Consider the following 26,849-nt stretch of genomic DNA (forward strand, 5'->3'; position numbering starts at 1 on the left):
CACGGATATTGACTTCAGCAGTGAGCTTGGTGGTATGAAAGTTTCAAAGTCATTTCGATCGAAATCGTTGACAAGCCTTTGGGAAAATTCACAAGATTATTTGAACAAGAATCGACATTTAAAAAATTTAGGAAACTCTGAACTTACCGCAGATAATTTTACGTGACTGTAGATAAACTAGCTTGATGAAGGTCCTCGACTGAATTCTTTCGCGAAAATCCCGATTCAACTATCATATTGAAGATAACTTCAAAGCATTGAACTGTTTTGACCAAATCTGAGAACAGTTTGCCTTCTCGACATAGCTCACTGAGGGTTTTCTACGCAAACTCTGTATTTCCTTTGACGAGAGTGAGTTCATCCAAGCATTTGGCAGAATTTGAGTGTAGAGCACCACAAAGCCGAATAAACTTGCTGTTAATGGTAACAGTGAAATCAGCCAATTGATAAAGACAATTTGAAACTCGAGAGGAACTTTCTGGTTGTATTGAGTTTCGTCCACGTGCAAACCGAACAGTTTTTCTTTCAGCTGAGCACCGAACTCTTGTTTTGCGTACGGTCCGATTGCGGGGTTCAGAACATATTGAGCTTTGGTTCTCCAACAGTTGATTTTCAGACCTTTGACTCCACTTCCATTGAACATGATATGATAAATCGAGCCTTTCCTTGAAGCAGTCTCACTACCTCGAAAAGAGGAACCCTTTAGTAACCAGTTAAAGATATGTTAAAATGTCGCACGTGCCTTGATCGTTTCTTCGTCCATTGCTACGGCCACAACAGAAACAATTGAGAAGTATTGCTCAGCCCAGTTGCAACTTTCTCTTTGAGCATTTTTTGGTTTTCGTGCTGTTTCAGCTTGGCAAAAAACGGACTTGATGCTTATCTGGGATCCATGGAGAGAACATTTGACCTTAGACGAATCGCCCATGACGGGTAAAACCCATGCACTTTGTAAACACTAACCAGAACAAGACAAAGAGCAGCTCTATAAAGAGCAATAAGAAATATAAACAAGACTGCTCGTATCAGGGCGAAGCCCTGAATGTTCCGACTGCCTTTTAAGGTTTATGGAGCAGTAATAACATTGAAAAAATCAATGAAATAAAACAAAATTAAAAAAGAGCCGATTTCGCTTCTTGTAACAAACCAATTATGGCAAATAAGCTTCTTTTGACCAATTTGGAACGATTTCTATGATGGATTAGATTAACTCTCCGTTTACGCGTTAATAGCGCGAAATATATCGCGCGTTAATTGTCCCAAATTGGCCAAAATGGCAATCTTTAAACCCCCGTAACTTTACAAAAAATGGTCACAGGTGAAATATCTTTTCAAATTTGAGCTCAGGACAACAATACCTTTCGAATGATATAAAAAATTCCGTCAAAAATGGCTAGTTAAAAAGTCGAAAATTGTCTGAAGAAAAAAAACCCACCCCGATCACAAATATTCCGTTACTTTCATAGCGAAAGTCGGAACAAAAAGAGCCTTGAATAAGTGAAAAATATATATATATATTTGGTTACGTCTCGGATTCAACACAGTAACCACGGACGCTTAATAGGTATCAAATACTAGCCACATATGAAGCAGAGAACAGCTGCTATGCAATTTCCAATGCCACAGTGAAATTTCCAAATGAGTGAACACTTTCATTTGCGAGTTAGGTTGGAAAAAAAGGTTCGTAATAACACTCTCGCTGATAGCTAGTTGAAGAATGAAATATCACTATCATTGCAATCAATGTTCAAAGTGCGAACAAAACTCTCTAGGCGTATATGAGTATTCCTTTAATTTTAATCGATTTAAGTAAAAAAGAAAACATAATTTAGAACTGTATTAATCATTCATTCATAAATATTTAAGCTAATGAAATTATTAAGTAAAAGTTCATGTCCAAATCACAAAGCATATTGATAAAAATTTCCATATACATAGAAGACAAAAAATTAGAAATTGAAAGAAGCAATTGAAACCTACATTCAGTATCAAAACAATTCAATTCCATTGTACTGATTGATACGACTCTTTAAGGTAACGAACAAATGATAATTTTGAGCACCAACTAAAATATGAATCCAAGAAAATATATCAAAAGATTTTAATTCAAGGCAACGTGCAACATCAATTCTTTCAGCCAACGCATTTTATACAATATTGACGACGTCTTAACTTTTCAACAGCATGCCTTTTCAGAAACTTAAGGAAATAGAATTAAATAAATGATATATTATGAAAAACTTCGTTTGCATTCCTTTTTATTAAACAATAAAGTACCAATGGATATTAAATCAAGCTAGAACTAAGATATTACACCAAACTGAATTTGAAAGCGCCGTACAATGATCAGATCAAACAATAACAAGAAGCATTCTATCTACCTACCTATGATATCAGCAGTATCCAAAGATAAACTATCATTTTTTATAAGACTATAACTTTGTTAGTGAGAATCGATTTGATATAATCAATAAATTGTGCTAAACGACTTCACCATTAAATTGTTTTCAATCACTTAATAATAACCACATCGACTGATCATCATTTGTTATTTACCGTCCATAGTCAGAACAAACAAAACGATTAGATTGTGGCTCTGTTCGGGAGATAAGGTTTAAATTAGTCGACTCGATTTGATTCGGAGGGTTGTTCAGATAGAGAGGTTTCCGAACTGGGCGGCGAAATGTGTGGCAAGTACTGTAGGCGGGATGTCTTGACTAAGCAGTTTGCTGTCATAATAGCTGTGCTCCCTCACTCTCCGATAGGACTCCGCGTAAGTTTCGTAAAACGCTTCTGAAACACGATCAAAATTATCTTTATTTTCTGATACAGTTCAAATAGATCACAACATGGGTAATTCTCAGCATGTAATTTCCCGAATGAACACAAGTCGTGCAAATCGCTCGCATTCTTATAGAACTAAAATAATCAACATATTGGCAATGAGGATAGTTTTTTCCAAAGTTATCAAGCCATGTGTACCACTTCTATAAGTCAAGACAACTCAGTAATGACAGAGTATCAACAATATACAAACTGATATTGATTCTTCGCTGATTTAGAGCGGCTATGGCAGTGAACAGCATCTCCCTATGCAACGCCCTTCTATTAGGATTTGCAACCGCATCCACGTTGGGCTTCGAGTACTTGGTCACATATGTCAGAATGTCTTTCATTACTAAGTCCATCTCTTTCTCATCGAATATTGCGTCTGAAAACAGTTTTCAAGTCTAGTTTGTTTATACCAATCAGCTCCTATGACAATGGACAAAAAAGTTTTCATTTGCATTTGCAAACGAATTCGATTTGAATTGCCCTCATTTAGCTAACAGTAACCAACGACCATTTCGCAAAAGAGCGAAATATTATCTCTCTCAGCAGTTCAATGAATTCAGAAATAGCATCACTTTCAACATACTGGCACTCAAATAAGGTGGCTTAATTAAAGCGCCTCACCAAATATGTTCTTCGCCAATTCTGGTTTCCATCGGTCTGGCAACTCTCCCACACATGGATCCAGAAAACTCAATTTTGTATCTTCGTTCTTCACCCAATTCAAAAACAGAGGAGTTTCCGACTCCCAGGGCACTGAGAAGGCCGGATCATAATCCGACTGACTCTTCCGCTGTTCTGATGAATTTAGTCTTTTGCGCTGAGCCGGGTGAACAAGTCTGTCCCACAGAGCAACCACGTGAACAGCACTTATTTCAGAATTTAAGCCGTTAGACGCTGATTGAGATTCATCCGTCCTTATACATGTAGATCTGAACTCGATCGAACTTGTTTTCTAAAATAGACGTGTCAATTATATATATATATAAAATCTCTCTAAGTATCGCGTTGAAGAGTTTACTTATTATTCAGTAGCATGAAACAAATAGACTTTTTAAGGTTCAGATGATGAACTTAAAAAGCATCAACTGTTTTAACTTATTCCTAATCAAATCTCAAAGCACATGGTATCATAATGCTAATGCAGCCTACTGATTTAAAAGTGCAACCAAAAGTAGCAATTTTATTTGCTACTAAGTTTGGAAAAAAGAACTTGCATCGTACTATCACACTACGCTACACCCGAGTAAATACAACAGATGTATATCATTTCACGCCAAAATAATTTCTCGCACTATCATTTTTGCTATTTCTACATAGAAGCGAAGCTGCACTTCACAAAAGCAAGCGACGAAAACGGCAAAAAGTAGCACCAGAAAAGTGAAATAAGGATAAAAAGGTAACAGAAGCCTTGAAAAAATAACTTTTGTAAAATTCTCGAAATGAACAACCGACCTGGAGATTATTGGTCTCACAACTTGCATCTGTATCATTTGCTTTTAAATCTGCAAACACTAGGACTTTCTCAAGGACTTAGCGATGTTTTTAGGAAAAACTCGAAAATTTTTCGACTTTTTAATAGCTCAAGCAAATTGAATTGCTGACCTCTCCTTAATCACTATAGAGACCCTATTTTGCCCAAATTTACTGCAATCCAGACAAACTTTTGAAATAGGGTAAAACGTCGTTATATATTGGCGCCTTAGGCGCATTTAGAAAAACTTTAGGGTCGTTCAGGCAAAATTGGATGTCTTGAAAAAGTAAACATATCCAAGAGACAGTTGAAAAAGAGTCAATAAACGCAGGCAGACAAAAAAAATATTGTTTTTTTTTTTAAATCTTAACTTTCGAATTTCAGAGAAAATATAACTGTTCTTAGAGGTTTTTGAATTTCTAGAACAATTTATGAGTGGCAATTTTTCGATAAAACTGACCCAATTTAAGAAAACTGAACCAGTAAGAAAAAATTTTATTTCGCTGGGAGATCTGAAAATTAAATTCCACTATCGAAACTAGCATTCGATCACGTTTTTCGTGACTTTTACATTTTGCTGTTCAATAGTGGAGTTTGCCTTGATTTTAACAAAGGAATTCAACTGAACTTAAAAAGAAATCATAAGTCAAACCGCGAAAAAGTAAATTTGAGCCTGAACAAATTTTGAAGACTTTTCCTGAAATCAAAAACGAGAAAAAAAATCACTCTTAAGGTTACTCTCAAAATATCCTCAATCTCAAATCCCACAAAATGGCGCGCTTGTTGATATTTCTTCGGCCTTTGAAAACGTTCGTCAACAAGTTCTTTGCAAATAACCTCATTTTCTGTTTTATTGAGCTCATTCTGACTGAAGTTTCCGTTGAGGACTCTCGAACCCAGGAGCAAATCATTCAAATGTGTCCTGAACCCCAGCCTGCTGAAATACCAGACTAGATTCCAGTAGATATCAGTTTTTTCATCCACCATATCCTGAGACCTGAATATCTCTGAAGATGCTCCGGTATTGTCGATTAGACGCTCAAGAGCCTTCCTTACAACTAGTGGACTCAAATAATTTACAATAATTGGCCCGACAGTCCTTGGAAGAACCATTGTTGTATGACAAGTATCGTCTGATATTGAAACTTGAGGAGTAGGATAGGAGGAATTCAATTCTTCTGAATTGTTTCGAGGAGATGGTTGCGGTGATCCCGGTCCGTTTTCGTTTCTGTTGTTGCATGTAGTACTATTGAGAGAATGTTCATCTGCATTTGAGCTGCTGACATCGTGGAGACTTGTATGCGAGCCAGTAGCTATAATAAATTGCCTTACGTTATCAACATTGTCAAATTTGAACTCCCTATGTTATTTTGAAACATGGACGTTCTAAGTTGATTATCGATATCAAACAATTGAATTGGATTTTTTAGACGTTGCATTGATTTTTTAGCAAAAAAACTTACGATTCGATTCGACGTTGTAAACAGCGGACACCGATTGCTGACCCGCACCATTAGCATCTTCACCAACAGTTACATTTGGTTGCCTCGCTTCAATCAGAGACTGTTTCTGGATTATACTATCTTTGTTAACCGGTTTCAATTTCCTTTGCAAGTATTCCGGGCAGTATTTGGACAGGGTGTTGATACAGTTCCTGCACCTGCAATGTAGGTATTGGGGCCTGTGGTCTTTGATCATGATAGTCAGTTTAGGCAACTGTGATCTTCCGCACTTGGTAGCAGTAGAGTTAGAAGTGTTGTAGCCGCTCATTCCTTTCACACATGGGCAGCTGGAAAAAAAAACATAGCCAACTAACAGTTGGAAAAGATGGAAACTAAAAAAAAATGATTTATTTTTGAAAAGCCTTCAATTTTTGAATTTCTAAGAAAAAATAGATGGCTTCAAAAATAAAGCTCGTTGAATTTGTAGAACAATTTTTTTAAATGAATTTCACTCAATTTGAAAAAACTGGATTGATAGGTAAAATTTTTATTTCGCTGGGAAATCTGACAATTAGTTTCCTTTTTCGAAATAAAAAACTTATCAAGTTTTTCGTGACCTATATATTTTTGCTGTTCGAAAGTGGAGTTTGCCTTCCTTTTAACTAAAGAAATCGAGTGAGCCAAAAAAAATCATAAGTCAAACCGCGAAAAATCAAAATTGAGCGAGAACAATATTTAAGAATTTTTCCTCAAAAAAAACCACGACCTTTATAAGAGAACTCATTACCTTCATAACTCTTAAAAACGGATCTGTTGACCACTTAAAAGGCCCTCCACTTTATTATTCATTTAAGCTATCCATTTGCGGCTGAACGGCCTACATTTATAACTGTTTTTTTTTCAATATGGGTTAAAACTTTCCATAAAGAACCTAAAAACGTCGTTTCCGGCTCGTTTTTACATAAATTTTCCTGCGGTACAGAATAAATGGTCGAAGCAGGGTCTTCGATGTGTTTTCGCTGAGCTTGGAAAATTTTGTCTATCTAAAAAATTTGAAATTCGCCCTTCTCGACGAGTAAAATTGTGCCGTTTGCGCATAGGGTGTTTGAAATCAAATAATTCTTACTTGATACTGAAATTTGAATCATCGTTATTCCATTGAGACATAATGTCCTCATCGTACATGATCTTCTGACAGGAGGGATTGACACAGGTATACACTGAGCTCATCTCTACAGAAACCAGACTCCTAATTGGTTTCTTCCTGAATCTGCCGTCATACTTCTGTGCACTTATGTTGGGCCTCGAAGTTTCAGTGGGTCGTTGAGGTTGTTGCGTTGGCTGGTTCTTTGGACTTGCTTGCTGCGGGGTCTGAGGTTGCTTTGCTGAGCCAATCCGTTTAGCTAAGTTACTAACATCTGGTTCCAAGCTAGAGTCTATGGACACAACGTACATGACCTCTTGCTTCATCTGCTGAATTCGGTCCATCCACTTTCCGGTCGTTGAGTTATTCTGCAGCACTTTCTGAGTGTAGTTGGCGGCGGAAGTCAAAATATTCTCTCTCGATCCGTTCTTATCGCCTGCCCCAACTCCCAAGCCGAGTCCCCCTAGCACTGGAATGCTACTAGAAATGCTGGTTTGGTCTTCTGATATGGTACTAAAAAGACACGCCGTTATTTCACACAACGCCTTTCAAAAATATCAAATGATCAGCAACACGAAGCTAACTTTATGCCATGTTCCATTGAAAAACATAAGAACTCAATAAATTTATCAGCTGTATTCGCTAACACTTCAACAAATTATTTACGAAGAACTGGAAGCTTTAGAAGCTACCGTTCAGGCAGGTGTACCTAGTTGATCCATGCATCGATGGTTTTGCAGTCTCTCCAAGCGTTGGTGCAGTTAGAGGTGCACTCGCCTTCGCGAATAGGTTTACTGCCCTTTTGTGCAGTGCTGAAATGCTGCGGCTGCCTCCCTCTGATTCGAAACTGCTTCTTGTGCTGCTAGTTCGTGGTAATAGGAAAGGAGTATCTGGCTTGAGCGAGTTTTCGTCTTCGCTGTGTTTATCACTGGTAGTGCATTCCGATATGTTTTCTTTGCTAAAAGAGTAAAATCAACATCCACAATTTCTTATTCTTAGAGAGAATGAGGGCTTTTTAACCATTCCCCCTCCTGTAAATTTTTGCTATGTAATACTTGTGTCCAAGTTGCCCTGCAAGGGCAAGCCGACAACTCGTCCAAACCGACAACTGGTCGAATGCAATAACTGGAAGTATTTAGAAAAAGCGAAGTTTCGCGGAGTGCGACACTTTGTAATAAGCGACATTTCGTAGCAAGGCATTGTCAAGAGGCAAAAACTTGCTTCATTTCTCTTACACTCGGTTCGAGAGAATAGTGCGCGTGAATTAGTGTTGCCACTCAATTTACTGTTAAGAATATCGCCTGGCGCGAGTTGTCGCTTTATTTAAAAAAAACCGAGTTTCCGCTTCTAGCAAGTTTTCCTACAACCTCGAAAAAACCTATGGCTCACCCATAAAACCCAATTTTGTAGGCGCTGGGACGGTAAAAGAGATAGAATGAGATTTAAAAAGTACTTTCCTCGCTATTGATGAAAGCTGTAGCATCGAGTTCTTAAAATTGTCGCCGAAATTATGTGCATTTGCTCCATTCAACCGTTCTGCGATCGAGTTCATACTTGACTCACTTCCTGCAGTCGAACTATTCAGAGGCCTCAACTCCTTACTTTTCCTTTTGCTTCCTTCGTACAAATCTTCATCTACATGTGAAAGCGCTCCTACAGGCTGCGTTGAGTTATTCTCACTGGATGCTCTGTGTTCTAGTGCATTTCCAACCGAAGAGTATTGAGGTCTTCTAGACAAGGTCGACTGCGCGACAATTCGATTAGATGATACTTCATGTTCTGAGGCTAGCGAGAGCTGACTGTTAGTCGCAAATAACTTTCTGTTCACGTTGTGTGCACTTGAGGTGGACATAGTTCGTTTATTGGAGGTCAGTGATGAGAACTGCTCCATATTATCACTGAACAGTGAGTTGTTTCTCCTGTGGTGTGCCATGGAGGGTTTAGAATTTAGAGTCACGTGCTCGTCTAGACGGGACTGAGAAGAAGAGTTAGTTGATATTGTCTCCTCTGGTTTCGATTCGTCTGCATTGTCGTGAAGGTACTGCACATCGACATTGACTGTTTCTTGTTCCGCTGAAAATCATTTAAAACACTTCTGAAAATTGTGAACGTAATTTGATTGACAAATTATCTGACATGGAGTTTACGTGCCAAAAAATATTCACAGCTCTAAACAACCTCTTAATAACGTCATAAAAAACATTTGATTTTTAGTCAAAAGAAACCTAACCGTTTACTGCATCATCCCCATTGTCCTTTTCCTCGTAGTTCTCATCCACTGAATCATTTTTGTTCTCGATTGTTTGCGGTTGCATTAATGAAATTTTTCGTTGCAGAATTATAAACTTCACTGCACAGTAAACTATGCACCACCTCGTTTTTACTTTATTGGCCTTTCTCAACTTTACTGAAGCTTTTTCCAAAACACTTTCAGAGTCAGTTGCCACATCGTTCATTGGCCTGAGAGCGACCATTTTGGCCGCCTTTCTTGCCGACTTGTCTTCCCGCATACTATTCATGTATGAGTAGGTCCCAGCGTTTACTTTAACCCCGTGCTTTTTCAAAATCTTCTGCAGCTAAAACAACAAAAATATCGGTCAGCTAAATTTCATCCGTAATCTTTCTGATCTTGAATTGAACTTTTTAGCGTAATAAAAAATATGCCTCTAGTATTCAATTCTGTTCGAAAATCATCGAAACATGCCAGTCACTAACATAGCCAACACACAAGCAATTGAATTGGCCACAGTCGGTTTGAGCTGGAGCAGGCTTTGAAGCCTAGGGTCGGCATCAGCCGCCCAAACGGCATCAGTGGGTATTTTTTTATTCAGCTATAATCTTATTCCGCTCTGCATCAGTACAAACGTCATCAATGTTTAAAATTTTTTATTCAGCTAAAATTCGTATTCCGGTCTGCATCAGCCCAAACGGTATCAATAGGTAACTTTTGTTACTCAGCTAAAATTCTTATTCCGGTCTGCATCAGCTCAAACGGCATCAAAAGGTAAGTTTGTTTATTCTAAAATTCTTATTCCGGTCTTCATCAGCCCAAACGGCATCAATAGTTAGTTTTTTAATCAGCTTAAAGTCTCATTTCGATCTGCATCAGCCCAAACAACAACTAAAGGTAATTTTTATATTCCGCTTTCTTAATCCGGTCTGCATCAGCCCAAACGGCATCAAAAGGAATTTTTTATTCAGCTAAAATTCTCATTCAGGTCTGCATCAGCCCAAACGGCATGAATAGCAAATTTTTTTTATTACACTAGAATTCTTATTCTGGTCTGTATCAGCCCAAATGGCATCAATAGGTAATTTTCTCATTCAGCTGAAATTCTTATTCCGGTCTGTATCAGCCCAAACGGCATCAAAAGATTATTTTTTATTCCACGTAAGTTCTTATTCCGATCTGCATCAGACCAAACGGCATCAAAAGGTAAGTTTTTTTTATTCCGCTAAAATTCTTATTCCGGTCTGCATCAGCTCAAACCGCATCAATAGTTAACTTTCTATTCAAAATTCTTACTCCGGTATGCATAAGCCCAAACGGCAACTTAAAGAAATTTTTCTATTCCGCTATCTTAATCAAATGGCATCAAAAGATAATTTTTTTATTCCACTTAATTTCTTATTCCGGTCTGTATCAGCCCAAACGGCATCAAAAGATAACTTTCTTATTCCACTAAAATTCTTATTCCGGTCTGCATCAGCCCAAACAGCATCAATAGGTAATTTTCTTATTCCGCTGAAATTCTCATTCGGGTCTGTATCAGCCGAAACGGCATTAATAGGTTATTTTCTTATTCCGCTCAAATTCTTATTCCGGCCTGTATCAGCTCAAACGGCGTCAATAGAAAAAAAATTTATTCCACTAAAGTTCTTATTCCGGTCTGTATCAGCCCAAACGTCATCAAAATAACGTTTTTATTCCACTAAAATTCTTATTCCGGTCTGCATCAGCCCAAACAGCATCAATAGGTAATTTTGTTATTCCGCTGAAATTCTCATTCGGGTCTGTATCAGCCGAAACGGCATCAATAGATTATTTTCTTATTCCGCTCAAATTCCTATTCCGGCCTGTATCAGCTCAAACGGCGTCAATAGAAAAAAAATTTATTCCACTTAAGTTCTTATTCCGGTCTGTATCAGCCCAAACGGCATCAAAAGATAACTTTTTTATTCCACTAAAGTTCTTATTCCGGTCTGCATCAGCCCAAACAGCATCAATTGATAATTTTTTTATTCAACTTAAACTCTCATACCGGTCTGCATCAGCCCAAACGTTAATTTAAAGTAATTTTTATATTCCGATTTCTTATATTCCACTAAAGTTCTTATTCCGGTCTGCATCAGCCCAAATGGCAGCAATGGGTAATTTTTTATTCAGCTTAAACTCTCACACCAGTCTGCATCAGCGCAAACGTTAATTAAAAAAAAATTATATTCCGCTTTCTTAATCCGGTCTGCATCAGCCCAAATGGCATCAATGGGTAATTTGATTAAAACTTAAATTTTTATTCCGGTCTGTATCAGCCCAAACGGCATCAATAAGTTATTTTTTAGTCCGCTTAAACTCTTAATTCTGTCTGCATTACGCCAAACGGCATCAATTGGTAATTTTTTATTCAGCTAAAATTCTTATTCCGGTCTGCATCAGCCCAAACGGCAATAATAGGTAATTTCTTTTATTCCGCTAGAATTCTCATTCCGGTCTGTATCAGCCCAAATGGCATCAATAGGTGATTTTCTCATTCCGGTTAAATTCTTATTCCGGTCTGTGTCAGCCCAAACGGCATCAAGAAGTAATTTTTTCATTCCGCAAAAAGCACCTGAGCACCACTAGAATAAAATACAAATATAACATGGAAATCGGCCGAAAAAAAATGAAAGACACTGAGTCACCAAAAAATATCACTCAAGTTCAATTTGAGGACGCATGTCAAAAAACAGTATGTTCAGCATTAAATTAGCATTGAGAAAAAACTTATTGAGCGACAACTAAGCGAACAATACTTGAGCAGACGCCCGTTGAGCCGGAAAAAAATTTCAAAAAACAATTGGCGATAAAGTTTATTTTAATAAATCTAATGCTTCACGACGCACACAAACTAAAGAAAACCTATTTTTGCCTTATAAAAGACATTTTATTACAAAGCGATATAAAAAGTATATAAAATAACCTACTTTGTATAATAAAGTTCAAACTCTTTCCCGTCATTTGCATTTTTGTTATTTGTGACATCAATTTTCTTTCCGAAAAGCAACTGAGTTTAAAAAAAACTGTCCAGCCGCAAAAACACATTCATCAACATGGGTATGAATAAAAACCACACGACCGAAGAAAAAAATTCATTTAAATTGGTATCACTTTGAACGATCAAAAAAACTTTAAAGCTAAAGTTAAAAAAGAAAATTGCGCACCCCTCAGGAAGGCACATAAACGAATTAAAACCTATTTTTGACATTTAAACGACCTAATATGAGGAAATTAAAGCAATATAACCTAACCTATAACTTTTCAGCCGTAACTGTACAGAAACAGGGTGGCGTCCCGCATGCTTGAGGGACAGCATGCTTAAAATTAATTTTAGCTTACTTTCAACCAATCAGAATTGAGTATTCAAAATCTCAAAGTAAATCGCAAAAATCTCAAAGTAAGAAAATAAATCCTGGCCATTAGTAATAATATTGACCGATTAGATAATAAGCAGATGAGTTTTCAAGACTGAAAACTTCTATGATTTTGAACTCATTAATCTTGATGATTATCTGAATAGTAATGCGGTTTTAACCCGCAATTTGTAATATTTTTGATTATTTTCCACTGATTTAATACATTTTCTGTTAATATTGACTTCGATTTTGTGAGAAAGGCATTTAGCCAATAGAAACGCTTAGCGATTTTGATTGGTTGAAATTTTTCAAGCATTCGGTCCCTCAAGCATTAGAACCCTCCCCCAGAAACAGCCATTGGAGTTAAATTACCATGAAGCACTTAATCTAAAAGATTTCATGAGGAACAAAGTCTATTACAAATGCAAAAACCTCGCTAATAGCTAAGATATATAAATATCTTCTTACAACAAGAATTAAATCCTCTTTTCCCACCATTTGCCATTAAAGAGATCAATTTTCTTTCCGAAAAGCAACTGAATTTTAAAAAAAAGTAGACACAGAGCCGACACTGAGCTGAAATTGAAATCAAACAAACCTTGCAAAAAGCAGCCGAAAAAAATCCTTAAATTAATTACAAGCATAATAAGAAACTTTACAAGATGCTTTCGGGGTGCGTGAACTAAGCAAACACAATAAGCAGACCGGCTATAGTCCAAAACAGTCAAAAATTTAGTTTGCAAAAAAATTTAACTCACGGGCTTTGTCGTCTCAAGCAACGCCAAATGAGCAGGATAGTCCTTGAATTTGGACAAAAGCAAGTAAAAAAAAAACGTGCGAATTCTGGGATCAATGTTATTTACGGGAGAGGGGAGTTAGTACCTGGTTGTAACACCCTTGCTAATCGCAAGAACAAAGAAACTAAACGCAAAAATACAATTATCATACAACCACACAACCGTAACAGGAAAAATATTTTGTTCGGTATCACTTTGAACCAACATGAGAAACGAGTCTTTGGACAAGTAAGATGGCACTTCGACAAAACGTATCTATAAGGTATCTGATTCCTAGATTATAATGATTGCGCGAAAGTAACACAAAAAATGAAAACTAAGATTGCGGAAATTGCAAGTAGCGTGGACGTTGACAAGTAGCAAAAGCTTGCTTCGATGGTCTTGAAATCGTCACGAGGATTATAATGCGCTTGAATCAAAGTTTAACGCGTATTTAATTGCAACCAAATGATTGGCCTTCTTCCGTCTTCCAAAAAAATGGCACACTGGAGAATTTAAACACGTAATTTAACAAACACATCCAACGGACAATTGAAAAAGAGTCAATGAACGCAAAGAAACAAAAAAAAATTACTTGTTTCTTGAAAAAAAAGTCAATTTTCTTTTTTCAAACACAACATTATACGGACTTGATGCTCTTTGAAATTCCAGAATAATTTATGACTGGCATTTCTTTGATAAAACCAACCTAATTTGAGAAAACTGGATTTTTAGTAAAAGTTTTCTTCTGCAGAGAAATCTAAAAATTAAATTCCATTTTCTAAACTAGAAATCGATCACTTTTTTGCCATTTCAGCTCTCATAATTCAAGAGTGCATTTTCCCTACCTTTTAGCAAAAGAACTTGAATCGAGCTCGAAAACAAAAAAGCCGCTATGTAAACAAAACACTAGATCTATCAAAATGAATGAGGCTAGTTTCGAATAAAAATCAAGCCAAGACAATTGAATGAAAAACTAATATCGGAAAAAAGTAACCAAGCAGTAGTAAAGCCAAAAATACCTTAGCACAAACGTAACAAAGCCCAAAATACCTAAGCAGAACCCTTTTAAGCCAACCAAAAATCAACAAGATTTAAAACTTTTAAATAATTATCAAGTCCCGCTCACCCTCAAAACACACAAACTCTAAAATTTGATTCGCTCGTCAAATTAAACATTATAAGGTCACTAATCTGACATAATATAGACCAAAACTTTTTAAGCCCAAAAAAGAAACAGAAAAAAGTCACCCTTAAAAATATGCACAGAACTTTTTTCGAACGTCGAGCGACGCTTTATCAGGCCATAAGCCAATATTAAGTAGGCCAAGGCCTATCAAGCCGAAAAAAATTCAGTTGGTGAAATAACAACCAAAAAAACATAGCCTAGAGAAAGTTGGTATGAGTCAACGAACGCAAGTAAACAGAAAAAAAGAATGTCTTACTTTTTTTTTGAAAAATCTCAATTTTCGTAATTTAAAGAATAAATAGATGCTAGATGCCCTAAAACCTCCTTAAGTTCTAGAAGAATTTATGATTGAAACTTTAATGAATACTTTAACCCGATTTGAGAAAACTGGATCAAAATATAAATTTTTTATTCCTCTAGGAATCAGAAAATTAAATTCCACTTCTGTGACCTTTGAATTTTTTGCTGTTCGATAGTCAGTTTGCCTTCCTTTTAAAAAAGGAAATTATTTGAACTTAAAATTAAATCAAAAATCAAACCGTGAAAAAAAACATTTGAGCCTGAACAAATTTTACCGCAAGGCGACAACTCGCAATAAAAGACAACTCGTGTTAAAAGACAACTCGCAATGGACTCACCGCGGCAGTCGCTCCAACGTGTTGCGAGCTCTTCAAAAGAGGGTAGGAAATAATAAAAAAATTTAGAACCATTTATCCACAATGGCGACCTCAAACCAATCAAATGTTGCTCACCATCATCAATTACTACCTGCCCAGTTTAACCTGAAAACATACATCCCTCAAACCACTCTTTTTTATCACCATCATCCCCAAACTTCCGTAATATCCGTTCCGACAATACTTAGACTTATGGTCCCGGAAGAGAAGTTATCCCACAAAACACAGCAGATGCATCTTTTACCACTTTAACCGAACTTAAAGAACTTTGTTTCACTTCTCAAAAGTAGCAAAACTGAGCTTCGCACCACTTGCAATACAAAAGCCACCGGAATCGATGAAAAAATTGACAAAATGCCAAAAAACAACACCCAAAATTTTGAACTGTTTGCCTCAAAATGAAACTCATTTTGATGAAAACCTGTGGCAGCACACATCACCCACTATTGAATTAGCTAAAAAAAACTTCGAATTGCGCTACAAGATATTGAATGGATGAAAAGACGGAAATCAAAAAAATTTTGAAAAATTAAGTTCAGAAAAAATGGGAAAAACACCAGCTAAAAAATCTTGGATTAAAAAAACATGGTTTTATTGGATAAAATACAAAAAACAGCTTTAAAAAATTGGAAATCGTTTACCGAGCGGCAGCAAAGACAAAAAATTTTGGGTCGAAACCTGTTGAGCCGGAAAAAAAAAACGGTTGTAAAAAAAATTCATAAGTTGAAAGTTTTTACAACCCATCGATGCTGACAACCATATTGCTATGCGAATATATTTTACCCTCGGGACTACGCAATAGGAATTGACTAAGCCGAAATAACATAAACTGATTAAAAATTTTAAACAAATGAAAAAAAAATACGCTGACTGGGAAAAACTGAATGAGTAAAACTTTGAGTCTACAAAACTTCGTAAGTGATGTACACCAATTATTAGTCTACATAATTGCTAAGAGATGCAACCCAATTGAGACGCATTAGCAGTGCCAGTCAATTTAAATAAAAAAGAAATCTACCAACTAACATGCCTCAATTTATAGAGCGGACGAATTTTAACTAGTAACGAAAAAGTTCATTAAAAACATCCGACCCTGCCCAAGTTTGAACCCGCATATTTTGTTGCGGGTCTCCTTCCCTACCTCTACGCTACAGATCCATGATACCTTGAAGCTACAGTGCTGTTTGTAATATAATAGTGTGTTAATAACCTTCGCGTTGGCTGTACTTAATAGCTGGTTATTGATCAAAATGAACACTTTCAAAATGAACACATTCTGTCGCAACAATATTTGAGACTTAGGTTGGAAAAAAAGAGTTCATACTATCATTCAATCGACTCTTAAAAAATTCTTTGATTAGGCCGGCTACTTAAAATGTTGAGCAAAGATTGTCAACTCTGAGTGGTCGGAGCAAAAAAAATAGTAACTAACATTAGAGATGTTTGAAAGGAGTGCGTGTTTGTGGAACACGTGCACCATCACTCTGTAGCACACTTCGTCAGGGGATACAGTCATAAATACTGGCTGTATGTCCTCCATGGACCCCATGTTACCATCCATCACTGGCACTTTCACGAATTTCTGCAACATGTCCACCAGGAGATTCTCCGCATATCGAATCACCACCGCCATTTCACTCTAGAAGCACAAAAAGTTACATCTATGTAGCAAAAACAACTTTCAGACAACAAATAATAAGTTGTCAATTACAATGCCCCGAACTATTTTTTTGCGAGCCTAAGATTATATTTACCCGAAGAGTTGAAATGATACGCGCATTTACAAATAGATTAACTGTTAACGTAACGATTTGTAACCGATGACACAAATTTCTTTGCAGAAAATTTAGATTAACTCATATTTTATGTAACAGTAAAATCAATCTGAGATTTAGCAACATAATTAAGAAAAAAATTACCCAGATTTTTTTTTAGTTGACCCAAATGAATGTCGACAATAAGATCCTCAAGTGATGCGGATGATTCAAAGAGGGGCAGAGGAGAGTAAAATCTGGAGCGCAGCACCATATGCGAAGCTCAACATTCAACTCACCATTCTAAACTCGACAAACGCTGGCAGGAGCATGTACCACATTGTGTAACAGTTCATATGAAGATACGCCACCCACTTTCTAGCCTCCAATGTAGAAATTCCACCTGTCTGTTCAATGTGTGGAGCACTGATCAGATTAGTATCGACTTTCATGGATGCATCGTACAGATCTTTAGCATTGCTCTGTGCAGCTTTTTTCTCTGCAGGTGTTCTCCAGATTCCAGCATCCGAAGCCGCAACATTACCCGCTATGTATCTACTGTGAATTGGCGTGGCCAAAGCACTACTCGCAGTTGCTACACTATTTTGACTCAATTTTCCCGACGCAGAGTCATCTGGATAGACTGTAAACAATGAAGGATCGAGTTTAGGAAACAAACCGTCGTAATCATAAGAAACACTTGGATCTTGAGGCTCAGGTGGCGCTACAAATTTACAATGTTCAACTAGGAGGGTATTGTCGATCTCCAGTAAACGCGCATCCTCTTCTTTTTCGGAGCACTGGTCAAAAAACACGATGTAGTTATTTGTATAGTCATCCATAGATGAAGAATAATTCATCACATGCGATCTCAAGTGAATGAAATGGGCGAACGAATGCGTGTTGCAGAAGTCGTTATAAAACGGTTTGCTTGATTTATGATACTTGAGAAATTCGTTCATGTCAAATAAGTCTGTAAAATTATGGAATCCCGACGATGCATCGGGTGTTCCAATATTGCTGTCATCGATTCCTGGTCTCAAGAAGTTCTGGTATCCCTTCATGATTTGCGTCATGAACTTCAAAAACGCTTCCTGACATTTCAATTCCATGGCGTAGCGTTTGCGTCTTATCGCTGTACTTTCCCCTTGGACACTGAACTCGCAGCCTCGGTTGCCATAGATGTCTGGGTTAGCGTCAATTTCACGGTGACAATCGCTCAAAGCCTTCTTGAGATTTTTAAATGCTTTCTAAATAAATGCGATTTTTTATTCTATTTTATGTGACTTTGACAGTTACAACATTACTTTAAATTTTAACATTAAATTTAATTTACCTTTGGAAGAAGTTTTTCAGCTTTCTGATTCTTCCTTTCTTCAGATCTAATAAATAAAATTAGCGATTCCAATAAAACACGTCTTGAGTATAATGGATTAAATATAAATATTATCCACTTGACTAGAATTACAAAGTAATCTTAGGTACCTTTGAATCTGCACTGTGTTCAAATCCACGAAGCAAATCTGTTTTCTTCCTTCGGGAGACAACAAGTCGTATTGATCCAGGGCATCATAAGTTTGATTGTCAATACCTAAAATATTCCAGATTTCATCCTCTCCGGCTAGAATTTGCAAAAAAGCACACATTCATTACAATCATGAGTAAACTGTGTAAAATGAACAGAAAAAGCGGACTAATTTTATATTTAATTGACAAATTTTCGTGCTACTGGCTTTTTTGTTATTAAAAATGGTAACGTTACTTCTTTTTAGCAAATGAAATTGATACAAGATTGAAAAGATCAGAAGTCAAACCACAAAAGATCAAATTTGGCGTGTATAAACTTTAAGACAAAAAATAAGCGCGACCTATAGAAGTGCCTTCACTGCATTCATTGACACAGAATAAGTTTCGAACATATCAATATTCTACTAGACAATTTTCAGCGAAAAGGTTTGAAGGGCAAAATTTCGCGCCATAACCGAAACCTTCTGTTAATTTGATTGCACCATATGTCCTAGTAGTCTACAAACTCCACTCACAAAACATAGCAAACAGAAGGTTGGAAAAAAGAGTTAAAGAACAATGAAACCGAAAAAAAAGTGACTGGTTATTTTAAAAAAGCTTCAATTTTCGAACTTTTAAAAAAATATATTTATGCCCTTAAAATTCTGAATTTCACAAACAATTTGTAATTGGTGCTCTTTTGATAAAAACTAACCTAATTTGAGAAAAATGGATCAGTAGGTAAAGTTTTTATTTTGCTGAGAAATCTGATAAATGAACTCCATTTTCGAAGTCGATCACGTTTTTCATAACCTTTACATTTTTGGTGTTCAATAGTGGATTTTGCCTTCCTTTTAACAAGGGAAATGAGGTGAACTTGAAAAAAAAACAACCAGTAATATGGTCAAAAGTCAAAATTAACCGTAAACCATTTAAAGATTTTTTCCTGAAAAAAAAACACAATAAAATCACCAAGACCTATATATAAGAGTACTCACTATGTACTCACTCTAAGAAAATTTACCCAATTTAAGAAAACTGGATGAAAATGTGAACTTTTTAATCCTCTGAGAAATCTAAAAACTAAAAACCACTTTCGAAACTCGAATTCATTCGGTTTTTTTTTGCGTAATTTCCGCTTTCGTCATTGGAGAGCGCAATTCACCTAACTTTTAGCCGACGAACTTGAATTGAACTCAATAAGCTTATTTCCAGAAGCGCATTCATCAAGTGCATTGCTTATTTTAAGCAATGAAGAGCTGATCAAATTTGGTTTTCGTTGACATATTTTACCTAAATGCAAAGATATTGAGGGCAAATGACAGATTTGAAGAGCCTGCATGTTTTAAATTGTTTGAATAATAGTTAAAAGCGTCTACGGCGTTTTGACAACCACACTTGGGCTTGTTTCCTGGTTACTGCCGCATGGGCTCAATTAGGTGTCGTTTAGCCCCCGTCTAGTGACCGCTAAGCCCCCAATCAGTTCTACTGATGTTAAAGAGGGCGCAAGGGGTGGTACACAGTTAATAGAAGCAGTAACCATAAAGTGAACAAGTTCAAGTTTTGTTTTGAAACCGAATATGGGCGCCAACGACTAGCGAGTTTCAGAAATTTTGGGGGATGAATTTTAACTTTTATCTTATTTGAATTGGTTTTATACCGGCTACGATTGAACAATCTTTTTAAATATTGATGCAGAGCTAGCACCTTATGTCAATAACCTGTCTAGATAATGCCATTAATCTGCTGCATTATGTTTATTCAAACTAACAATTTGTTTTCTTATGTTTTTTGAACTATTTTTTTTTTTCACTTTCACTTAAGATCACAAATTTTGTATTTCATTGTTAAAACAGGCAGTTCTTTTCAGGGTTCATTAAAAGTCACCTCACTGTTTCTGGTGCTTTATGTTAAGTTTCTTATATATGCATATCTACCATTAACAATGAAAAAAATTCTTCTTATAAATGCAATATAAATGCAATAATATGTATGATGCACTTCTGTAGTTATTACAGCATTTTAAGACATTTCCTGGAAAAAAACTCATCAAGACCTATATAAGTGAAAATTAATTCGCTCTTTTAAACTTCATTAATAGTGGTAACTGCTAAAATTTACCTGGTAAATGTAAATAAACTTTGGAGCAACAACTGTTCCGTTTAGCCATTTTTGATCTTCACACAAAATTTAATTTCAACTATTGACTTCAACAATGGAAATTATATTACAAATGAAGAAAGTGCTGCGGGCTAAAGAAGTTAGTATATTTAAACTCAAAATAACCTTATAACTACGAAAAACTTGTGGTCGCTTTCAGAAAGAGAATTTATTTGATGTATTACACAACATCATCAACATCGAGTTTAAAAGGTCAAAAAAGTACCTATGAGGGCACATCCGGGACACTCTGCCGACATGACCATTTCACGCGCACATCTCGGAATGTAAGTGCCAGTCCACTTGAGGGGAAACATGGCAGCACAAAGTGTCTCCATGACAGTTGTGAGAATTGAGGGACGCAGACAGTGGAACACAATTCTTGCCTCCAGCAGAACAAGAGTGAATAGTTCAATCGCATTCTCCCAGCCGATGTTACGAAGCAGCGTTATGAATGAGCAGCCCCTAAAATACAAATTATACAAACTAAAAATAAGAAAACTCTTCGGCTTTCTCAGTGTCCCACATCCACCTCCGATTAGAAATGAAAATTTTGTCTCGCTTCGCACACATAAATCCCCAACATAAGCTGAAAAATATTTTATATGTCAAAAGCCAATAATATATCAGACTACTGGAGGATGGCTACTGCCTGCTTACTTCTGAGGTAGAGAAGAACACGGGGATGGCCACGTCAGTTCAATCTTTCGGTGTCCAAAGTCGGCAATTATCAATGGTTTGTCCAGACTAGGACTGGGCACATCATACATGAAGAACGAAATCAGTCTTTCTACCGGTACCGGACCTCGGTCTCCAGGAGTGGAACAGAACCCGTATATAAACATCAGAAACTCCTTGATTGCTTGGAAGAAGGGCTTCCTCGATAGCAAACAAATGCACTTTTCACACTGAAGCAGCATCATTCTCACGTTAATATCATCTAAGTTTCGATTTCGGAGACTGTTTTTCGTCTGATCATCATTGTCCAGTTTACTGGGAGATCCCAAATCTTTCAGAGCTGTTAGTTGCTCATATGTCAGTTTCGATACATTTTTGAATTCTTCGTAAAACGTTAGAGCCGCACCGTACATCTAAATATGCGAACAATGATGGGATGTGAACAAATTAGAACAAAATAATAAAAACCAGAAAAACTTACCGTTACTCCTAACTGATTTGTCAGTAAAAATGTTGAGAAACTAGGTACTGCAACATTCCTGGTTCCGAAAGGTTCCCAATACTGAATACTTGCTCCGTTTGGCATAGCAATGTTAGCACAGTCGCGTTCTATTGGCGACAACTCAAAATTCCTCGCATCTATCAACGGGAACCTGCTAATTACTGTCGGCGCGTAGACCAAACTTGGAGGTTGGATCACTGATTTCTTGTAGCAAAGGTACACTTCAGCCGCGGTCAGAGACCCCTTATTTATATTCTTGCTCACAACGTAGAACGAGTGCGGAACAGCATCACCCTTCTTAGGAAAGATAACTGCGATGTCTGTGATTGCCAACATTGGCATCTCGTCTGTCGATTTCCATCGTCGGCAAGTTATGTAGGTCCTCTGGCCTCCCACGGCCGATTTGACGTTCACGTAGCCTGGTCTTCCATAGTAAGACTGGTAGATTTGCTCACAATCCTTCCGCAGTTCTTCCCTGCCTTCGTACAAAACACTAGAATCAACAAAAATTTTATTAAATTTAACCTCATAGCAGCTAATAAAATAAAAAACTCGAATATTTAGACACGAATGAAGTTGTGGAAAAACGGTTGATTTTCAAAAGAGTTGTTAAAGTATTTCTGAGAAGTGACTGTAAAAAAAGTTGCTTACTGGAAAAAAAACCTTTCCCCGATAATGCACTTGATCTGGCAAGTGTAATTATGGGTCCATTGACCATAGCTGTTATCGTATTCGTTACATTGCCTCGACAACGAAGGAGAAGCACATTCGGCTTTCTGGCAAAATGGCAAAGCAGAGCTTTGCACCATTTCCGATACCGCGCAAACGTAGCTTGGCAAGCCAACAAAAAAGTGCAAAAGTTCCCAAGAAAATTTCATACGTTAATCTTGATTTGTGTCGACTGAAGTTCATTTTGAAGAACTTATTTCAGGAAAAACAAATTACGGCTAATAAAAGCATTGAAAAGAAATATACGAGGCGGTTAAAAACGTATTACACTAGGCAGATACAAAAAATATTTCCTTATAAATTTGCCTGTTAAACGTTCAAGACTTGAAATTTGAATTACTTTACCAGCTACATATACAACGCCAAAAGCAATATATTATGCCTGGAGGGAGATCCTAAAGAGCAGTACTGCTCATAGAGTAGGATATCCTGGAGAGTAAAGAGAACACAGCCAGCATCAACTCAACAAACAAAATAAATTAAGGGCTGAAATTAAAAAACAGTTTATAGAGGTCTTGATTGTCTTTTAGGTAAATTTGAAAAAACTGTTTATAGAGTATCAAACAACTCTTTTCTGATATTTCATGTATATTAACAGGTATCAAGTCATTTTGCTTTAAATAGTTAAAAGCCTGCACAATTATAACTATAAGCGATCTCTGTTTAGCGGTAGTAGAAAATTTTGCCACTTTAGTTAAGCCTTTCGCTTTGCTCCTGGTACATGATCCACTTTTTTGGGAGTATATCTGAGACAGAAAACCATTTTTTCTGTCCGATCGCAATTCCATAAACAAGTACTTAAACATCTCAAAAAAGTATAAATCAAAAACAGTAAGCAATTTGTTTTCGTCCATAATTTCTTTAATTGATTCATATCTACGTTTTAAAAAAATTGCTCTCAAGATTCTTTTTTGTAGTTTCATTATCTCGGTAAGGTGAGATTGGGATGTATTGCCGTATATTAAAAATCCATAAGTAATTGTAGGATTTACATATGCTTTGTAGAAAAAACATACCTAGCTTTCCAGACAATGCCACAAAATTTAGTTAACTTTTTGCACACATGTTCAATGTGAAATTTGAAAGAAAGTTTCTTATCAACAAAAATGCCTAAATATTTACACACATTTGTAATTTGAACTGTAGTACCAAAAGCAAAGTAATTTTTTGAAAAGTTTTTACCAAATTTCATTATTTGAGTTTTACCAGGATTGACACAAAGTCCATTCGTTTTGAACCATCTATCCACTTTATTTAAAGAACTATCAACGCTATCGCAACAATTTTTTTCTGCATTGCATATTGTAGTATCATCAGCAATCGAACAACCTCAGATCCTTCAGCAATTTTCGGAAGATCATTTATATATATTAAAAACAAAAACGGACCTAAAACTGACCCTTGTGGTACTCCACATGACATAGAGCGACTAAAAGATATTTTATTATCAGTTTGAACAAATTGAAACCGGTTTGCAAAGAAATTTTTCAGAAGACAAAAAATCCGGCCTCTTAAGCCGTATTTTTCCAATTTTGCCAAAAGAAGATCATGATTTATTGTATCAAATGCTTTTTTGAGATCAACATGGCATGATTGACCAACCAATTTTTTGTTCCATTCCTCTCTAATAAATTCGGTGAATTCGATTAATGCGTCCACGCATGACTTTTTCTTTTGAAATCCAAATTGTTTTTCATAAAGAATCTTCTGCTTGTTAGCAAAGTTATACATTCTATTGAATATTATCCTTTCGAAAATTTTGGCGAGTGAACTGAGTAAACTAATATGTCTATAATTTTCCAAAGATTCTTTTAAACCTCCCTTGAAAAGGGGAATAAGTTTTGCAACTTTTAAGCCTTGAGGAAAATAACCACTCTCAACACATTGGTTGAAAAAGCTGCAAATTCTTACAGAAAATACAGGGAGCGATAATTTTATAATTTTGTTATTTATGCCATCATGACCATTTGAACCTTTATTTTTCATTATATAAATGGCATTTTCAATTTCCTTGTGGGTAATTTCATAAAAAACCATTAATTTTTCGATGCGATCTACATACCCAACGCTTGTTTGTAATCAAATTCAGGATTTCTCAGTTTCTCACCAATTGAGGCAAAAAAATCATTAAAAATATCAGCAGCAGCAAAAAAACTCGTGTTTTTGGAGTTTCCTTTGCAAAATTCATTAAAGGCCTGGAACAGCGCTTTCGAATTTCTACCATTTCCAACTTTTTTGTCGTAATAAACTCTTTTTTCATTTCTTATTACCTTGGTTGCTAAATTTCTAGCTTGAGAATATTTCAGTTTATTCAATTCAGTAGGATTTTGTACCCACTTACTGAAAAGCCGATCGCGGTTTTTGAGGATCTTTTTGGTTGAATCGGTAACCAATGACTGTTTTTGTGATTTCGGTTTCTCTAAGGGAGCAAAACGATCAACTGATGAAACTATGGATTCAACTAACAGACATAATTTCTCATTGGGCTCACTAAGGTTATAAAATTTTGACAATTTGTTTTCTAAGAGTAACAAATATTTATAAATATTATCGTCACGGTAAAGATTTTTACGATTTCTATAGCAGTAATCTTGCTTTTCTTGCGGACCAACATTCACGTAACCTGATATAATTACGGAAAAATGATCAGAAATAGTTGAATCCAGTGTTTTTACATTGGCGTCGAAATTAGCAATTAAATGATCAATACATTTACTCGATTTTGGAGCAATGCGAGTTGGATCTCTATCCAAAATATGAGCACCACAGCTTTTAATTAGATTAATATAAGATTTGGAAATTGGCTTGCAATCTAAAGTGTCGATATCAAAATCTCCACAAACAAGAAAATTAGTTTTCAAAGCATTTAAGTACAGAAAGTAATTCTCAAAGTGATTCAAAAAAACCTCATTTTTGCTCTGTGGGGGTTTATAGACAACGGAAATATTAGTCTTGACTGATTTATACACGATAGATATGTTGATGCATTCGAAATTAACCTCTACACTGTTTAACTGAAAATTCACATCGTCGCGCACATAAAACGCACATCCCCCACCTCGTTGATATTTCCGGTGTTTAGAAATTAAGGGATGGTAGCCATCAAGATGATAGAGATTCAGATAATCATTATCACACAGCCAGGTTTCGCATAGCCCAATAATCAAAGGTTTTTGTTCTAACTGATTAATATCTATAACGAGTTGGCAATGATGGCATCTGAGGGAGCTTATATTTGAAAAATGCAAAAAACTGTCTTTTAAGTCGCCCATATGACTTTCTTCTACATTTCTCTCCATTTCAAAAAAAAATAAGACTTCAGTCAAGTTGATTGAAATTATTTGTTAGCTTCTTCTGTTACTGCTTTTTTTCTATATTGAGCGCTTCTGATTCATTTTCAATATTTAATTTCTTCGAGGCCTGATTATCAACATTCAATATTTCTGGCGATAAATTCCTCTCTGACCATCTCGAAATACCAGGAGTTGAATTGGTATTTAGTTGAGCACCAGTATGGCGCCCAGTAATGAAGATTTTTTGAACTGCTTGAGGATAGTTGTGGTCTTGGCCGGTTTTGACTGATCTGTTTTTTGGCTGCAATTTTAGCTAGTTGTTCCACGCCAGCAAGACTATTTACACTTTGGGAATAAAATGAGCCATTTGGTCGTTGGCAAAAAACTTTCACTTGGCAGTTGAGTCGTAATAAGATTCATGTTATCGCATTTCCTTTTAATTTCCATATCTGATTTCGGCAACCGTTCATTTATGAATAAACTTTTTCCCTGAACGCCCTTCTGCCCAGATAACATACGCCTCCTTCCGAAAATCTCATCTTTGTCCGAAAAATAGACAAATTTCAAAATGATTGGAACATTCTTACCAGAATCCTTGCGCGTCGGAAGAGGATGACATGCCTTGACAGCTCCCGGTGATAATACATAGCCACCAAAGTAATGGTAAACTAGGTTGCACATGTCAGAAATCAGGTTGGGGGAGTATGGGTTGATATCAAAATTTGAAAAAATTAAGCAATCTTTGCTCGAATATCTTTCCTGAAAATTTACTCGCTTTTCGAGATCAAAAACATTGTTTTTAAGTCAATTATTTCCTGGGTTCTTTCATTTAATACATTTTCAAGAGAATCAACTCTTACCAAAAGGCTAGTGATAAAAGGAATCATTAATTTAGGGTCAATAATGGAATCTGGGGGAAGATTTTTCAACAAATCAACGTAATTTTTTGGATTATTTTCGGCCATTTTGATGGTGAAGGTCAAATGTTTCAAGCAATAAATCCGAATCAAAAAGCGCAACAATAAGAGCAACTAATCTCTAGCATTCATTTCTCTGACTTGTAAAATATAGTCTTGGTTT

At 36.3% G+C, this 26,849-nt stretch overlaps 2 protein-coding genes across 2 annotated transcripts in view; both read right to left on the reverse strand.

Annotated features, from left to right (window-relative positions):
• LOC134844621 (huntingtin-interacting protein 1-like) overlaps nucleotides 1-26,849 on the reverse strand; it is a 477,037-nt gene that overhangs the window by 50,165 nt on the left and 400,023 nt on the right. The gene's annotated exons all lie outside the window — the stretch shown is intronic.
• Nucleotides 1,283-26,849, reverse strand: part of LOC134857315 (DENN domain-containing protein 4C-like) — a 139,097-nt gene continuing 113,530 nt past the window's right edge. The window contains exons 4-19 of the mRNA XM_063873711.1: nucleotides 21,727-22,240; nucleotides 21,228-21,658; nucleotides 20,794-21,032; nucleotides 18,387-18,492; nucleotides 18,238-18,283; nucleotides 17,201-18,151; nucleotides 16,580-16,786; nucleotides 9,123-9,468; nucleotides 8,282-8,965; nucleotides 7,602-7,863; nucleotides 6,875-7,405; nucleotides 5,770-6,095; nucleotides 5,144-5,619; nucleotides 3,457-3,787; nucleotides 3,038-3,211; nucleotides 1,283-2,793 (exon numbers count right to left, since the gene is read on the reverse strand). Of these exons, the coding sequence (XP_063729781.1) occupies nucleotides 2,651-2,793; nucleotides 3,038-3,211; nucleotides 3,457-3,787; nucleotides 5,144-5,619; nucleotides 5,770-6,095; nucleotides 6,875-7,405; nucleotides 7,602-7,863; nucleotides 8,282-8,965; nucleotides 9,123-9,468; nucleotides 16,580-16,786; nucleotides 17,201-18,151; nucleotides 18,238-18,283; nucleotides 18,387-18,492; nucleotides 20,794-21,032; nucleotides 21,228-21,658; nucleotides 21,727-22,240 (5,767 nt within the window). The 3' untranslated portion in view covers nucleotides 1,283-2,650. The remainder of the gene's footprint in view (nucleotides 2,794-3,037; nucleotides 3,212-3,456; nucleotides 3,788-5,143; nucleotides 5,620-5,769; nucleotides 6,096-6,874; nucleotides 7,406-7,601; nucleotides 7,864-8,281; nucleotides 8,966-9,122; nucleotides 9,469-16,579; nucleotides 16,787-17,200; nucleotides 18,152-18,237; nucleotides 18,284-18,386; nucleotides 18,493-20,793; nucleotides 21,033-21,227; nucleotides 21,659-21,726; nucleotides 22,241-26,849) is intronic.

The sequence above is a fragment of the Symsagittifera roscoffensis genome, chromosome 1, assembly GCF_963678635.1.
Source record: "Symsagittifera roscoffensis chromosome 1, txSymRosc1.1, whole genome shotgun sequence".
Lineage (NCBI taxonomy): Eukaryota > Metazoa > Xenacoelomorpha > Acoela > Convolutidae > Symsagittifera > Symsagittifera roscoffensis.